Consider the following 18,719-nt stretch of genomic DNA (forward strand, 5'->3'; position numbering starts at 1 on the left):
CCAAAAGACAACCCTCAGAATGGGAGAAAATATTTGCAAATGAAGCAACTGACAAAGGGTTAATCTCCAAAATTTATAAGCAGCTCATGCAGCTCAATAACAAAAAAACAAACAACCCAATCCAAAAATGGGCAGAAGACCTAAATAGACATTTCTCCAAAGAAGATATACAGACTGCCAACAAACACATGAAAGAATGCTCAACATCATTAATCATTAGAGAAATGCAAATCAAAACTACAATGAGATATCATCTCACACCAGTCAGAATGGCCATCACCAAAAAATTTAGAAACAATAAACACTGGAGAGGGTGTGGAGAAAAGGGAACACTCTTGAACTGCTGGTGGGAATGTGAATTGGTACAGCCACTATGGAGAACAGTAATGGAGGTTCCTTAGAAAACTACGAATAGAACTACCATATGACCCAGCAATCCCACTACTAGGCATATACCCTGAGAAAACCATAATTCAAAAAGAGACATGTACCAAAATGTTCGTTGCAGCTCTATTCACAATAGCCCAGAGATCGAAACAACCTAAGTGTCCATCATCGGATGAATGGATAAAGAAGATGTGGCACATATATACAATGGAATATTATTCAGCCATAAAAAGAAATGAAACTGAGCTATTTGTAATGAGGTGGATAGATCTAAAGTTTGTCATACAGAGTGAAGTAAGTAAGAAAGAGAAAGACAAATACCATATGCTGACACATATATATGGAATTTAAGAAAAAAAAAAGTCATGAAGAACCTAGGGTTAAGACAGGGATAAAGACACAGACCTATTTGAGAATGGACTTGAGGATATGGGGAGGGGGAAGGGTAAGCTGTGACAAAGCGAGAGAGAGGCATGGACATATATACACTACCAAATGTAAGGTAGATAGATAGTAGGAAGCAGCCGCATAGCACAGGGAGATCAGCTCGGTGCTTTGTGACCTCCGGGAGGGGTGGGACAGGGAGAGTGAGAGGGCGGGAGACGCAAGAGGAAGGGATATGGGAACAGATGTATATGTATAACTGATTCACTTTGTTATAAGGCAGAAACTAATAATAAATAAATAAATAAATAAATAAAATAGATGAACAACAAGGTCCTACTGTATAGCACAGGGAACTATATTCAGTACACTGTAATTATGCATAATGGAAAAGAATATGAAAAAGAATATATATATATATATATATAAAACTGAATCACGATGTTGCACACCAGAAACTAACACAACACTGTAAATCAACTATACTTTGATTAAAAATTTTTTAAAAAAATTCGGCGATCTTAAAAAAAAGAAACGAAATTGAGCTATTTGTAAGGAGGTGGATAGACCTAGAGTCTGTCATACAGAGTGAAGTAAGTCAGAAAGAGAGAAACAAATACTGTATGCTAACACATATATATGGAATTTAAGGAAAAAAAATGTCATGAAGAACCTAGGGGTAAGACAGGAATAAAGATACAGACCTACTAGAGAATGGACTTGAGGATATGGGGAGGGGGAAGGGTAAGCTGTGACAAAGCAGGGGAGAGGCATGGACATATATACACTACTGAGCGTGAAGTGGATAGTTAGTGGGAAGCAGCCACATAGCACAGGGAGATCAGCTCGGTGCTTTGTGACCATCTGGAGGGGTGGGATAGGGAGGGTGGGAGGGAGGGAGACGCACAAGGGAGGAGATGTGGGAACATATGTATATGTATAGCTGATTCACTTTGTTATAGAGCAGAAACTAACACACCATTGTAAAGCAATTATACTCCAATAAAGATTTTTCTTTTAAAAAAAGCTCCCAAATAGGAAATATTTACAGATAAGTTTCACAAGAGATGTGTAAGACATGTGGACCGAAAGTTACAAAGCAATGCTGAGAGAAATTAAATAAGATGGAGAGACATGCTAAGTAATACTAAACAAATGGAGGGATATACTATGTTCCAGGGATTGGAAACCCCAATATTGTTAAGATGTCAGTTCTTAAATTGATCTATAGATTCAACACAAGATCAGTCATAATTCCTTCGGGGTTTTATGAAGAAATTGACAAGCTGACTATAAAATTCGAACGGACATGCAAACGATATAGAATAGCCAGCAACTCCAAAGAACAACAGCAACATCAGAGTATTGACACTACCTGACCCAAGACTTAATGCAAGTAAGTTGGTAATCAAGACAGTGTGGTTCTGGTATAAAAATAGACAAATAAATCAATGGAACAGAAATACACCCAGATAAATGGACAACTGTGCAAAGAAAGGACATTCTTTTTCAACAAATGATGCTGCAACAACTAGATATCTACATGGAAAAGAAAAAAATGAACTTTGATCCATACCTCATATCATGTACAAAAAATACATTAAATTGGATCATAGGCCTAAATATAAAACCTAACATTTAAAATCTTCTATAACAAAGCACTGGAGGGCTTCCCTGGTGGCGCAGTGGTTGAGAGTCTGCCTGCCGATGTGGGGCACATGGGTTCGTGCCCCGGTCCGGGAGGATCCCACATGCCGCGGAGCGTCTGGGCCAGTGAGCCATGGCCGCTGAGCCTGTGTATCCGGAGCCTGTGCTCCACAACGGGAGAGGCCACAACAGTGAGAGGCCCGCATACCGAGAAAAAAAAAAAAAAAAAGCACTGGAGAAAATCTTTGTAACACTGGGTTTGGTAAAGCTTTATTAGGTACAACACTATAAAAGAATAATAAGTTGGACTTCATCAAAATTGAGGACATTTGCTCTTTGAAAGACTCTTTTTGGAGAATGAAATAACAAGCTACAAACTGGGAGAAAATATTTATTTATAAATCCTGTACCTGAAAGAATATATAAGTCTATATGTATGTATGTATATCTAACAACTCAGTAATAAGAAACCAAACAACCCAATAAAAAATGGGCAAAAGATCTGAATATACACTTTACCACTTAAGATATATAAATGGCAAATAAGCATACGAAAGGATACATTCAAGTAATGCAAATTAAAACTCAGTGAGATATCCGTACACACCTATTAGAACATCTAAAATAAAGGACTGACTGTACCACTTATTGATGAGTATGTGGCACAGCTGTCAATCTCATGCACTGCCAGAGCGGATGGAGATGGTTATAACCCCTTTGGAAAGCAGTTTACGGATTGCTTAAAAAGTTAAACATATAACCACCATATAACCTTGCCATTTCAGTCTGAGGTTTTACCCAAGAGAAATGAAAGCATGTGGTCTGTAAAAATAAACACCCCAAAACAAAACATTAAAAACATAAGAGCCTAAATTTTAAAGATTTGTACAATGTTTGGAAGACTAAGTAAAGGAATATTTGCAGAAAGTGTGGTGGGGTGTATGAGAGAAAAGAAAATCAGCGGATCAGTCTCAGAGGCCCCAAGATCCAACCAGAAGTTTCAAAAAAAGAACAAAAAGATCAGAGAGGAAAAAAACGATTAAAGATATAATACAAAAATATTTTTCCAGTTCTGAAGGACATATGTCATCATTAATGAAAAACAAACAAAAACCAGCACCAACCACATCATCATGAAAATTACAGAACATCAGGGATAAGAGAAAATCCTAAAGCCTCATTATATGGGAAAAGCCAAAACAAACAGGTCACATAGGAAAAATGCCTTTAAAATTCTAAGTAAAAATTATTTTCAAACTGTCATTATAGAAACATCAACTGAGAGAGAAGAATAAAGATATTTTCAAACATGCTAACCCTCAATTTTTTTCCCTCCTATGTGCCTCTTTTACTCAGGAAGCACTACCAAAATGATGGTGTGGACCAACAAAAAGAAAACTGATGAGAAGGGCACTTCCTCAACAAGATAAAGGCCATGTATGGAAAGCCCACAGCTAACATCATATTCAGTAGCAAAAGCCTGAAAGCATTTCCCCTAAGGAGTAAGGAGTAAGACAAGAAATCTACTTTCACCACTTCTATTCAACATAGTCATGAAAGTTCTAGCCATGGAATTTTGCAAGAGAAATTTAAAACATCCAAATTGGAAAGGAAAAAGTAAACTATCTCTGGTCACAGGTGACTTGATCTAATATATAGAAAAACCTAAAGATTCAAAAGAAACTGAATTAAATAAATTCAGCAAAGTTGCAGGATTCAATTTTGAACTTCACATTCAAAAATCAAATCTGATTGTAACACTCAAAAATCAGTTGTATTTCTATACACTAGCAGTGGACAATCAAAAAGGAAACGAAGAAAACAATTCCATTTACAATAGCATCAAAGAGAATAAAATACTTAGGAATAATTTAACCAAGGAGTCAAAAGACTTATACAAATGAAAACTATAAAACATTGCTGAAAGAAGTTAAAGAAGACACAAACAAACGGAAAAACTTCCCATGCTCATGGATTAGAAGATAATATTGTTAAGATGACAGTGCTATACAAAGCAATCTACAGATTCAATACAATCCCTATCAAAATCTCAATGGTGTTTTTTGTGGAAATGGTAAAACCAAGCCTAAAATTCATATAGAAAATCAAGGCACCCCAAATAACCAAAGCAGTCTTGAAAAAACAAGGACAAAGTTTGAGGACTCACTTTGATTTTAAAACTAGTACAAAGCTATAGTAATCAAAATAGTATGGTACTGGTACACAGATAGACATACAGACCAATGGAACAGAATTGAGAGCCCAAGAATAAACCTTGAAATCTGTGGTCAGTTGACTTTTAACAAGGATGACAAGACCATTCAGTGGGGAAAGAACAGTGTCTTCAACAAATGGTGCTAGGAAAACTGAACATCCATGTGCTAAGGAATGAAGGTTGTCCCTTACACCATGTACAAAACCTAACTCAAGATGAATCAAAGACCTAAACTTGAGAGGACTAAAACTAAAAAATTCTTAGTGGAAAACTTAAGGGCAAATCTTTATTACCTTGGATTTAGCAATGTTCCCTTAAATATGATACCAAAAGCACAGGTAACAAAAGAAAAAATATATTAATTAGACTTTATCAAAATTTAAAATGTTTGTATACCAAAGGACACTATCAAGATGAGTAAAAAGATAACTCATACAATAGGGGGAAATATCTGCAAATCTTCTACCTGATAAGGAATTAATACCCCCAATATATAAAGAACTCTAGCTCAACAACAAGACAACTTAATTTTTTTAATGGACAAAGGACTTGAATAGACATTTCTTCAAAGAAGATATACAAATGACCAATAAGCACATGAAAATACGCTCAACATCACTAATTATCAGGGAAATGCAAATCAAAACCACAATGCAACACCATGTTCACCCTTATTAGGATGTCTATAATGAACACAAACATACACAGAAAATATCAAGTGTTGGTGAGTATGTGAAGAAACTGGAATCTTCATACATTGCATTGGGAATGTAAAATGGTTCAGCTGCTGTGGAAACAGCTTGGAAGTTCCTCCAAAAGTTAAACGGAGAATTACCCCCATATGACTGAGAAATGCCACCCCGATGTGTACACCCAAAAGAATTGAAAACAGGGACTCAGATATTTGTACATCAATATTCATAATATTTTTCACAATAACCAAAGGTGGAAAAACCCAGTGTCCATCAATAGATGAACAGATAAAATTTGGTATATACATATATGGAATATCATTCAGCCATAGAAAGGAATGAAGTTCGGATACAGGCACGTCACGGATGAACCTTGAAAACATTACGGTACGTGAAATAGGCCAAAAGAAAAGGACAAAATATTGTATGAGTCCACTTATATGAAATACCTAGAATAGGTAAATTCATGGGGACAGAAAGTAGATTAGAGGTTACCAAGAGCTGGGGGAGGAGGAATGAAGAGCTGTTGCTCAGTTTCAGAGGATGAAAAAGGTTTGGAAACAGTAGTAACGGTTGCACGACTTTGTGAATGTACTTCATGCCCCTGAATGATACACTTAAATAAATGGTTAACGTGGCAAGTTTTGTATTTTATGTATATATGTACTTTATGACAATAACAGCAGTGCAACAACGGAAAACTGGGGACCAGGAAACAAGGGATCAAACACCAGGAAACAAAAAGAATTCACAAAAGGATGACAAAGTGCCAGGATAAGAGCGACAGCGGTCTGACAAGAAACCAGAGCGCTCCACAAGCAGCGACATCAGAGAGACAATGGGCCTCATCAGTGAGCTCTGTGGGCTCTGTGGGAGTGCCCTCGGCCTGAGGATCAGCCCGGAGCATACGTGAACCACACTAGTGTTCCTTGCATATCATTTCTTACCTACATCAGCTTCAACCAAACTTTTTTTCACAAAATAGTATACTGACTGATGTTTTGTCCAGCACTATTTCACAAACCAAGGGAGACACAAAAGCACAGTTCTTATACACACGCAGTGGACACACTTATTAAGACAATCCAACTAGGTAGTAGTCATGGGATTCCCAGAAAGGATAAAAAGCATCAAAACATCCAGGCTTCATTAACAGACCTGAGTCCCTTGTTCTTAGTGTAATTAATTCAAAACGGAAAATGAAGAAGTCCTATTTAGAAAGCACTTTGAAATAGTACACCTGTCACCTAAAGAAAACCAGAAACATTCTTAAATTGCTACATTTACAGTATTTATTACTTTATATTGTGAGAAATACTCCAATAATTGAAAGTACTGTCCAAAACAAGGCAGAATTACTCTCCAATTTTTTATGCTATAGAAAGTTGTAGCCAAAAAGTATAATGCTATGAGAGCTCAAAAGAGACTGTAAAACTTACCTGTTGAGACATATTTTCGGAAAATATTGCTGATTTTTCTCTTAAAAGTGTGACAAGGTCTTTATAAATTTCTCCTTTTCTCTCATAATTAATTTCCTCCTCATTATCTGTTTTGCCCTTTGGAAGAAAAAGTTTGGTGCTATAGTTAATGGATGAGCAATGTAAGAACCTGATCAATACATCACAACCCAAGCACAAGTATTGTTTTCTTCTCTAAAGGATCCATGTGGTAGTCTTTATACACGAAATGTACAGGCACACCCTTCCCTTTTAATGTTACCTATTCATTCATTCGTTCATTCATTCATTCGTTCGTTCATTCCTTCATTCGTTCAGCAAGCCTTTACCAAGTGCCCCCTAGATGCACAGGGCACGCTGCTATCCAGCAGAGACCTGAAAGCTCCCTTCCCACTTCTCTCCTGTGAAAATGCATTATGACTTCAAGAGCTTTTGACGAAGTCATAGAAGGCCTCGAGGTTAGAATGTCACCACATAAAAGGCTGTTTCTGTTGGTCTCACCCTACCCCTGCTGTGTGTGGAGCAAGATTGCTATGGGCTCATTTTCTAGGGGTGGGACCTCTATGTGACCACCTGTCCCTCCACCCTCAGCCTCTGTCTCTCCTCTTCTTTCCGGTCCTCATTTCACTTTGCTTTCCTACTATTACTCTCCCTGCACCCTATATTTGTGTGTTTGCACATACATATACACATAAAAACTGTAGTGTTACATGTATAACTGTATATATATGTAAAACATACAGATACATGTAAACTGTAGTGTGTTACACATTTTCTTGTAATGACTGAACAGCTTCAGGTCCTTGTCTTTCATTCTTTAAACTGAGAGGAACACTCAGATGTTTCCATGTCAAATAAAGTTGTACGTGCGTCCATAGCCTTCTACAGAAACAAAGGGTCCTTGCCCCACTCTGGAAGGCCCAAGAGAACCATTCCTTTTTTTCTCTAAGCTCTTATTTTCCGGTTAGAGATTTCGCTTTTCTAAGTATCAAAGCAAACTGAAAGCAAATCATAGTTAAGCTGTCTGGCTCCTCCGTGCAGAAATAAGCCCAGGACCACGCTAATGGGACAAGCATGAAAGGCAGGTCGGAAGACAAGCCCCGCCGCCGAGAACACGGCCGCATGTCGAGAGCAGCCCAGGCCAAGGCTCCAATGGCGCCCTGCGATAGCTGGGCCCCCATTAAGGATCTGGACCCTCCCTGCAGAATTCTGCTGCGAGTCCCAGTTTTACATGGAAGACAGCAAGAGCCAGGTTTGCAGAGGAGGAAGCTGAGCTCCTTCTAGCCAAGTTCAGTCAGCAGACGTGAGGCTCAGTGCCAAGGTTTTAATCCAGAGGATCCAGAAGGCCATGTACCGTCTCTCTCAGGTCGAGGCCCACCGCCCACACTCTGCTTTGCGACCCTCGGGCCGGAAGCCTGCAGAGCTGTGTTTCTCCGCTGCCAGGCCGGCTGAGTCTCGGGCAGCAGGCGGGGAGAGGCCGGCAGGGGAGAGGCCAGCGGGGAGGCTGGACGAGGCAGAAGGGACGTCTCCCTCCCACGTCCTGTCAGAGCCACCCAGCAACGGCCCCTCACTCGGCAGTGGCAGTTGCTCCCAGTAGCGACAGTTGGTTCTCATTTCCTCTGGAAGAACCCAGAGGCCCAGAACCAGGCTCACCACGACCCCTCAGATATCCCACTAACAGCCGCCCCGGGCCCAGCCTCAGAGGCCCGGGCCAGGCGCTGCCCCATCCTGCCCCAGCCCCTGCACCACCGGCACGAACCGGGCGCTGCTCACTCCTCAGGGCCCCGGGGCCGGTTTCATGGAGACACCTGGGCTCCGAGGGGACCAGCAGGGCCTGGAGGTGATCATTCTCCAGATGTGTGAACCCCAGTTCTGTGGCGGAGCCCTGCCCACGCAAGCAGGGTACGCGCCTCAGGGGTCTGAGTCCCAGTCTGCGCGGGCCCTGCCCGGAGCCGCTTAGGCCCCAGACCGCGGAGGCCCCAACTCAGGGGGCACGTCCTCCAGGCTCCCGCATTTGGGGCCCCTCCCTGCTCTCCCGTCTGTCCCCTCAACTCTTCCAACTGCTTCCACATTACCTTGGTGCTCCTTTATCGACTTGTCTTTCCTTAAATACCTGTGTCATTAATCAGCAAACGGATTATGTTAAAGAGGCTGTAGTTAGTGGAACGGGTCACTTTGAAGGCCATTTCCTAGAATACTGACTTAAGGACCTACAAGTGGACACAGAGACAGCAAACACACAGCAAAGGGATCTGCATGAATCCCACAGAACATACTTCATTTTCTGTGGTTTTGGGATTCAATCCTGGAGACATGCCTGCACTGACGGAGACCAAAGTCAATGCGGTTTTTAAAAAATTACTTACACCATTTAAAAACACTCCTTCTTTGCTACAGGTAAGGCACAAAGTTTCAGCATCGTGTGGTTTCACCAGCACATAACAAATTTCCCCTTGAATTTGTCTCCAAGGTGGGGCTCGACATCCATTTGAAAATTCGTAATCTGAAACCAATTATCAATCAATTAAAAGGAGCTCCTTAACCTCAACTTGTAAAATAGGTGGGCTTCAAAAAAAAACAGGATTGAAATTTTAAGTTTTCATTTCTTATTTAATGTAGCTACTGAAGCATTTTGAAAATATAATTATGAAAATATATATAATATAAAGTGAACCTGAGGTGTACTCGATAGATTCCAAGACTGTCTGTTCTCCCTTTCCTGAGAACCGTTTAAGCAGCTCTATATCATTCTTAACAGTCCCTGGATTTAATCGTATTTCTCTGAAATAAATGTTTAGAAATTCATTTTAAATACTTTAAAACAGAATCTACAGAAAACACCATGAAAACATTTCATTATATCAGGGGGAATATCTTTTTTTTTTTTTTTCTGTACGCGGGCCTCTCGCTGTTGTGGCCTCTCACTGTTGTGGCCTCTCCCATTGCGGAGCACAGGCTCCGGATGCGCAGGCTCAGCAGCCATGGCTCACGGGCCCAGCCGCTCCGCAGCATGTGGGATCTTCCCAGACCGGGGCACGAACCCGTGTCCTCTGCATCGGCAGGCGGACTCTCAACCACTGCGCCACCAGGGAAGCCCGGGAATATCTTTTTTGTAATTAAAATATCAGTTAAATTATACAACAACAAAATTACAGTGAATTTTAACCAGGTTACAGTGTTATAACACTGTCAAAACAACAAAGAATCAGTGATTCGTATTGAATGCAACATTAAATATACTCATTTCAATATTCACTTCATTTCTTAATGAAAATTCCAAAGTACTAGGAAAGACAGGACAAATGAAGTTTTAAACTTGATAAACTCTACACGATAATTGCATTATAATTTTTAAATTTATCTAATAGCTTAAGAGACTTTGAAAGTAACAAGACCACTTAATGTCTTCAGAATTAGATGAAACTCCACTACAATGTTTTAGCCACGTTAACCGAAAATTGTACTGTTTAGAATTAGAAATCTTCATGCAATAACTAAAATTTTATTCCAAAAAATGTAATGTTAAATCAATAGCAACCACTTCCAAACTTTATTTTTCTTGTGTCTTTTCCCTAAAGCTCTGAAAGTACTTTTTATAACCAATTTTTAGAGGTTTCTTTTTGGAAAAAAAAAAAGACTCACAAGGAAATATTTTTCAGAGAACGATTGAGTAGGTGCAGACCCAGCTGCTTGAGTAGCAGGGCGATCTTCATCTTAATCTCACGTTCAGGATCATCATCTTTGGTAATTTTATCAAGAATAGTTAATACAGATGAGTCTTCATTTATTTCATTTATCATATTATAATCCAAGCCCAGGATTTTTGCTATGGGGCTTCTGTTTGCTGACCAAAAAAGTGAATTAAAAAAAAGTTATCCTCTTGTCTTCTATTGCAAGAACCATAAAGACTATCAAATCCTTTGCAGCCCACTCAAATGTGTTTCTATCATTAAGCTTTCTCTGATTGACCCAATTTGAATTAATCTCTACTTCTCAGATTTTACTGTACTTAGGAACTTTCTCACACCTCTTGAGATGTTTACCTTGTACTGTAATATCATCTCTATATGCTATCACCCTAATAGGACAGAAGCTCAGAGGTCTATTTTTTTTAAGTTGACTGTGGGGCATTGTTCAGAATATGCATTCAATCAATACATTCAGAATTGATTTGAAGATAGAGAAATACTGGTCTCCTTAGAAGAATGATCACTAGAACTGTGTGTGTGTGTGTGTGTGTATACCAGTGAACAGTATTCACAAATGCTTTCTCTCCAAAATAGCATGTTTTTCTCAGTCTACAGATCTACTGCCAATCTTTTCCACCTGTTTGAACTGCTTATATTTTCAATGTCTTTTGACATTCGTTGGGAAAACAAATCTAAGCAGTATTTACATACATGCCAGAATCACAGTGAAAATTTTAAATATCAACTTGTGATCAAGGCTGAAAGTTGAACCTAGAGATGTTGAAAACAGAATTTAATAAAGGCCAAAAAACTATATGGTTGAAAATGAGGGAGAAATGGGCAAAACCGTGTTTAGAAAGGAGGAATTCAACTCAGATGAAAATATATATGCATTTGCATGGGTTGGGGGATGCCTGTGGGACTAATTCAGAAAGCTTGACCTGATGGAAAGGAAGAGAAGCACAGCGATGGCACTAACGTTCCCCCAGGAAGCCAACGACCAGCAGGAAAGTCTCGGGGGAGCCCAGGAAGGAGGCCTGGGAACCAAGCACTTAGTGAACATCTCCACTCATCACCTTACAGCTGTCGTCTCTAAAGATTATGAAGATACTAGGTGAATTCTGGGGAAAGACACAAAGCTGACTTCCAAATTGCCAGGTACCACGCAATTTGGACCAAAAACTAAGAGCTGTACCTAGAACTCTTACAGAAAGGGCAAAATGCAGCAAAGGATACATATTTAGCCAGATTGGGCGTACAACACTCTATGTATTAAGTTTACATATTAAGTTGAATTTAATGAACAGCCGTGCGTCTATTGACTCTTCTTAAATTCACTTTTATTCTCAAGAGTTCAGCCCTCTCAGAAAAGTAACTTTGATGTACAGGGAGAGCAGTCAAGATGTAAAAAGAAGCTGCTGTTCTAAGGTTCACATCTTTAAAAAAAAAGGACTAACTTTCCACCTCACAGCCACGGACAGTGGCAAAGAATGATGACAGATGATGGACCTTATGCCTGGGACCCACTGGTCACATGATTCCAAAGAAGCAGAACACATATATGACATAATTACCTATTGTCAGGTATTTCTACTCGTAAGAAATACTTACAGCCCAATTATGGCAGGTGATCAATCACATTCATTTTTGCATGTTAGATGATTAGACAATAAGAACATTATATAACTTTAGTGAAGAGGAAAAATACTTCCCACTGAATGAATGTAGCTATTCACAGAAAGCTGTGTATTTCCACAATGCAAAGGGCTGAGACAAGAGGAAAGTGAGATTATTATGGGCTGTATGCTAAAGGAAGAGGCTACATTCATTTTAAAGGAAACAAATCACCATCCATCACAGCAGAATGCAAGAGGAGAGGGTGGATTCTGGTGCTGGCCCTGGACATCTGTTTTTTCCCCGAACATGAACCTTAAAGGCGTCAGGTCTCTCCAGGAGCTAAGAAGCCTCTCTTTAAACCACACACTAAAATTAGAAATCTCGAAGCTTACTAATGGTAAAGCATTAGGCTTTTCATTTAAAGTAGAAATCCGATATGAGCATAACATTTCAGCCAAAATCAATCCATGACATTTTAAAATCAATAAATCAAGTTGAACATAGTACTTTTTACCTTTTAGGTTAGAGAACTTTTTTCAAGAGACTGTAAGAAATGATTCCCTCCCCCGCCCCCAAGATTAAGTTTCTGAAAGTGCAAATCACAGACTAGAGTGTAAATATCACCTTCAATACATGCTTGTGCTTCCTTCAGCTTTGTATTTTTGGCAATATATAACACACATGACAGCTGCCCAAAGCTCCTAATTTTAATCTGTGGTACAGAGAGAAATAGCAAAGGCTGTCCATTTTTATCAGCTTCTTCTGACTTGACTGTTGTTTCACTAAAAAACGAAAACAAAAAAAATTTTTTTGAAAGCTTAAGGTTAACCTGGATGCCAGTAGAAGTTAAATTTAAGACATTTCAACAAATTATTTCCATGTCTCATGATAAAGCACAGAGAATATAAATACCTCGTTAGAAGCTCATCTATTTTCCCACTTTCATCCACACACAGGCCCTTAAATCCCCAGACTTATTAGCAACGTGATATACCCAGGAAGAAAATTTTTAAACAATTTCTTGACTACCTATGTGAACTCAGTCACAGTTTTTGGTTTTGTTTTTCTAATAATGCATTGGACATGTTTTTAAAAATCACTGGTTCTACAGAACCTTTCATGTTTTGTGGATTTCTAATGTTATTTAATTTATAAAATTTTTATACCACAGTAATTAGTGGTTAGGAATTTTCTTGGCTACTCTGTTTATGAGCAAAAAAGCTATGAAAAAAGACAAACTAGATCCCCTCAATGGATTATTTTCCCACTCCAAACCTCCAATTTGGTTTACTTTAGGATAACAAGCAATCTTTCTAACAAGGCTTTTTCCTGATCAGAAATTATTAGCTCTCCTAGATTGGTGTTTCTGCCCATTTTAACTTTTTTAGGTTGGCATTTCTAAAAGACTAAGATGTTTTTATGGCAGTGATACATCTCTAGATTTCTACCATTTACAACATTACCTAAACTGCCTAGCTTTTCACTGCATACTGATATCTCTGGCAAAACTGTCCACATCTTAAGACCTGATATTTTAAATTGTAACACAGATAAATAGCTGTGAAATGTTGACACTCGAGACAATCTACTACTATTTCATAAATGAAGGAGCAAAATGTTTTTAGGCTTGCCAGGGACGTGCATCATTTACAAAATGTATACCTTCCCAGGAATAAAGCTTTTGGAAGAACGCCCTAAGGATCAAGGAGCTTTCTTAGAGGGTTGCTCTGGGGCTGGCCGCTGGTTCTGAGCGGAGGAGGACAGGACAAAGTCACAGGCAGACTGAATGCCCACAGGACTAAGCTCCTGAACTTGAGAAGGTGAAACTCTTGGGGAGACCAGGAGAACAGCAGGGCATAGGACATTCTCATTGCTTCTGCCAGCGGAAGCCTGCAGCTGAACAGACACCAGGAGGAACTAAAACGCCAGTGATGGAGAGGATTGTCGAAAAGCAGCCTCCCGTTTCAGGCTCGTGGTCTGCCGGCCCTGAGGAAAGAGCTCTTTGGAAGAAAACTGCTGTAGCCACCTTGATAAGGCTAAGAAGAATGAAAGAAAGAATAAATGAAATCCACCGACCTGATCAAGAGACTTTTAAACTGGAACTGCAGGAGGGAGCTAAAAATACTCAGCTTATGCTATAGAGGGCAGGAAAAAAGGTCTGATTTATTTAAACCCCAATGTCAGGTTCCATGTCCAGAACATAGTAATTACTCCACAAATAAGTCTACAGGTGAGAAACTATTTAGTAATGCTCAGGGATGACAAAGAGTTCAATGACAGAACTTGGGGCCACTGACCTTAATACTGTGACTGTGAAATTTTACCAAAATACGATAATTATTGTCTCATAAAACAATACCATTTTAAGGCTGGAGATCACGTAATTCAGCCTTAGTGATACTGATCAGAAAACCAAGGACCAAAAAGGTATGAACTGTGTGTGAGGTGTGCATCACTAGAGGAGGACCCCTCGCTCAGGCGCCCTGTTGGCTCATCCACACAGAACTCGAACCGGCATATAAATTGGTCCTGACTCAAGTACGTAACTGAGACACAGCAGACTGCAGTTCACAACTGACATACAGCGATATTAAAGCAGACATGATGCAAAAATCATAGTTCTACCAAAGGAGAGAACAGGTAACATTTTCACAAAGCAATTCTGAACGCTCACCCAAGCTACATTCTAGAGACTCAAGCACCTCAGTTCTGTGCACCCCTCACACATGGTGTCACCACTGAGTGGTGTCACTTGTCCCTAATTTACAGTGACTTGGGCTTCCTTCAGAGGTGTTTTAGGAAGACTGTTAATCTCATCCTGTGTGAGAAGAACAAAAGCAATTGGAAATGGTGATAAGAGACCTCTGATTTCCATTCAAATGAAAGTAGAGATCTTTTCCGCTCAAAATCGAACGTGGAGAGGTGATACTACAGGATGAGCAGCTGCACATCGGGAACGAGTCTAAAGGAAATGAGTGAAGCAGGCCGTGCGGAAAGTCCTGTGTTTATCTAGTCAATTAATAACCATCTGCACAAAAGGAAAGAAGGTGGTGGGTGGGACGTACAACCTCCTCATTGTGTGACTAAAGGGTGGATTTCAACGTCATATGCGACAAGCCTAAATCAGAAGAAGGCTGATCACAACTGTGCCGACGGCTACAGAGACCGCGTTTGGAGATGCACAACATCCGCTGAGAAGTGAGGCCACAAGTATAAACACAGTCCCCAAAATATCTGCAGAGATCAACAAAAATTGTACCAGTATAGATACAACTGACTTGTTTTGGAACAAGAGGGCTGAGAGAATGTATATCCCCAAGAAGAATCTGCCCCTATTCTAAGCCATGCAAGGATATTACTGTTTGGTAGCAATGCGTCCAGAGCCTCTAGGCTTAAACTCCTCATGATGACTCGGCTGTCCACATGGACTTACAGACATGAATCCTGACAGTCGGCTTCCCCCACTTTACATGAACGAATACATGTGTTCTACGGTCCACCAGCTAAGCACACAGAGTGCATGAACCAAAGGGCGATGGGTGTGGCAGTGGGGCTGGTCCACAACACACTCCTCTTGCCTTCGAGGGCACCCCTGGGTCACCTCACTTCTCATGTTGCTGGACGTAGCAGACACCAAGTGGCTATGGGCTGCCGACAGTTCCTTGGGGTACGGTCAAGACCTGGATATGAAAGCATTTGGTATTCTCCATTATTACCAAAATCTCAGCTGTATCCTTTGCCTTCTTCGGGGCAGTCGGTGCCTACCTGGTTTTCATCAAGACACACAGGCATGGCTTCCTTCCTATGCAACAGGCGCCTGTTATCACACCCCTCTCATCCCTCCCAGCATCAAAGGTATCATCAACACAGGTCAGGAACAAGAATGACGGATAGAAAAGTTGGCCCACAGAAAAGCTGCGTATGGTAAATTTGACAGAAGGAAGACAATCAAGGGGTAGTTGGTTCAAAATATACATGGTGTCAAAATGTCAAAACATCCTGCTTGAGGGAACACTGTATCTAGAGACTGTATGCAGAGATACAAAAATAGAAATAAAGCAAAGAAAACTGGACAGGGATAGAGAAATAGTGATACATTATATGTATGTCAGCCCCCCTCACTAGGGCACAGATGTGATCACGTCTGCACTCGTACACAAAATTAGTACAGAGGCGAGATACAACAACAATCTTGATCTCTTCTGACATTTGCTTTAAATCCATCTTTGCACCAAGTAGTTCACATGTTTTTAATTGATTTTACAGATGAGTTCATCTTTCAAAAATTAGAAAAAACAATGTGTGATGCTACATTGAACTTAGGTGGGAGGAATGAAGCACTTTGGGAGAAAGTGACCATAAGCACCGTTAAAAATAGGATTAAAGAAAAAAGATTTCAGAAAATTCAGAGAGAAAATAGATCATGATACCAGAACTAAAGAGCTTTTGAAATACAGTTCAAGAATGGTTTTACAGTTCTAAAAATTAAATTCTGAGTTTATTCTCACAAATAATCCCAAAGGGAAAAAATGGAAAAGGCATCTATAGGAAACTTTGGCTAGTTAGAGAACTGTTTTTGAAAAGATCAGACTTTAAAAGTTCATAGGCAAAACCAAAGAGGGACAGAGATACAGAAAAGAGGATCAGAATGCCTGGAGTGACACATAAACTGAGGATGACCAAAAAAAAAGTATATATGAATTTATATAAATTTATCATTTACAATTGTAATTTATACTTATATATCAGTATTTCATATAAGTATAATATAGTTATATAAAACATATGTAATTTACATAAGATATACATTTAGCTATGTTCAAAAGACATAAACTGATAGCCCATTGTTTGAGGTGGAGGTAGGATTTTTTTTTTTAAATCTCAGATTGGAAAGTTCTCATTTGAGGACAGTGCTAATTGTTAAGAAGTTTCTCCCTTATATTAAGCAAAATGTACCACTCTCCCTCTGCCACCCCACAGATTTTACAGATTTAAATATCAGAAGGGATTTTGTCTATATCTGAGATCACAAAATCAATGCCTAGTGGCATCTGGCAGTTCATAGGAGTGGAAAGGCCAGTCACAAGGCAACAGCAAATGTTGGGAGTGTGGTGACCTGGAGAACACATCCCCTATGGAAAGAAAATTCAAATTTAAAAATTAGTGTGTTGGCCAAACAAAATATCCTCAGATTTCACCAGAGCGTCTCCGGTTTTCTGAGATTTCTGAGATTCACAGAGGTTAAGCGACTTGCCCCAAACCTACAACCAATCAATAAAAAACGTGCAACTGAAGATATTAAACTCTAGAAGCAATTCACTGGCTTACCTGACAACATAACCTGATCCAAAGGCTGAGGGGTCCAAATTGGTTTTCCATTCCAGTGGTTCTACAAAAACATAGTTTGCCTCTTGGGGATGTTTATAGATAAAACTCTCCACAAACGCAATAATTTCCTTCAGTATCGCCTCATTGAGAGGGGTAGTTTCCAGGGCCCTAGCCCCGTGCCCCGCAGCCGTCCACTGCGCGGACCTTGTCAGTGCCGCGCCCATGGGATCCCACGATGCTCAGACCGGAGCTCAGCGCGCACACTGCGTCAAGGCAGAGAGAGAGACAATAGCACCCACCTTTCCCCCAGAACATTTCTCACTTTCAAGATTTTAAGCTAGCACTTATCCACCCCGCATTCTGCTTATTCATCTTAGAGGTGGATTTTTAAAATTATCCAGTTGCTCTTCAATTCAATAAAATAGTTAACTTTCCCTGAACCAGCACTAAGTGAAACTGACGAGGACGTAAGGATTTTCCAATATCTGCCTGCCCTGGAATGAGTAACTTCTTTCTCATTTTCCTGGGCCTAAGAGAGAGAATTCAAATAGCTGGGCAGAAATTGGAAACAGGAAAGTCCAAGAGCGGAACAAAAAGAATTGGAGGAGGTTGGCATCAAGGCCTTTGGTTTGCAGCTCTGCTGGGGCCAGAGGTGAAGGGAGCGATGCTCTTTTGATCTGGGTCACACATTGTTTAGAATTATGCTATTAAACTGACTTCTGTTATTCTTTGTCATCATCGTACATCTGCATCAGTGCAATGATGGCTGATGAAAATGATCCCGAGAGCTCTGGATGTCCCCCAAGTGCCTTCTGAATTCATAAGAAACAGAATAAAAACATTAAGTGACACAGAATTTTAATTTTTTTCTGAAAATTGGTAAAGTACATATTGACCCTATTAATCAAAATATTTGAGCAGTTCAAATTCCATACTCCCTGCCCATATATCCTGCCCAGAATATTTTATTATAATTCATAACTTTCTTAAGAGCAAATGTGAGAACAAATGAGAATCTCTTTACCCTGTTTATCTAAATTACCAAGAGTCTAGCATTAAAATGTAAAACAGAAATTGAAATAAATTTTACTTTAGCTAAATAGAAATTAGCCTTTAAAAGAAGATCTTTGAAAAGATAATATTATCTGTAAACTTAAATAAGAGCCAAGCTAATAAATAAGTTCTGACATTAATACATAATGGACATTTAAGACTTTTTTTTCCAAATAATCTATACTTGTTTATTTTCTCATTTGTAATAACACTGATCATTAAAACCTTTCTTCTGGAATATTAGAGAATG

At 39.6% G+C, this 18,719-nt stretch overlaps 1 protein-coding gene across 5 annotated transcripts in view; it reads right to left on the reverse strand.

Moving 5' to 3' along the window:
* The window catches only part of ODAD2 (outer dynein arm docking complex subunit 2), a 248,108-nt gene that overhangs the window by 165,482 nt on the left and 63,907 nt on the right, over positions 1 to 18,719 (reverse strand). For 2 of the 5 annotated variants that reach the window (XM_081226942.1, XM_081226943.1), the window contains exons 2-8: positions 17,417 to 17,679; positions 15,854 to 16,003; positions 12,713 to 12,870; positions 10,425 to 10,626; positions 9,457 to 9,563; positions 9,149 to 9,285; positions 6,765 to 6,881 (exon numbers count right to left, since the gene is read on the reverse strand). In XM_081226942.1, coding sequence (XP_081083068.1) covers positions 6,765 to 6,881; positions 9,149 to 9,285; positions 9,457 to 9,563; positions 10,425 to 10,626; positions 12,713 to 12,870; positions 15,854 to 16,003; positions 17,417 to 17,640 — 1,095 coding nt within the window. In that variant the 5' untranslated portion in view covers positions 17,641 to 17,679. The remainder of the gene's footprint in view (positions 1 to 6,764; positions 6,882 to 9,148; positions 9,286 to 9,456; positions 9,564 to 10,424; positions 10,627 to 12,712; positions 12,871 to 15,853; positions 16,004 to 17,416; positions 17,680 to 18,719) is intronic. The other 3 variants (XM_081226945.1, XM_081226946.1, XM_081226944.1) reach the window with 2 other exon arrangements.

This window comes from Mesoplodon bidens, assembly GCF_964165515.1.
Source record: "Mesoplodon bidens genome assembly, chromosome: 3".
NCBI lineage: Eukaryota > Metazoa > Chordata > Mammalia > Artiodactyla > Ziphiidae > Mesoplodon > Mesoplodon bidens.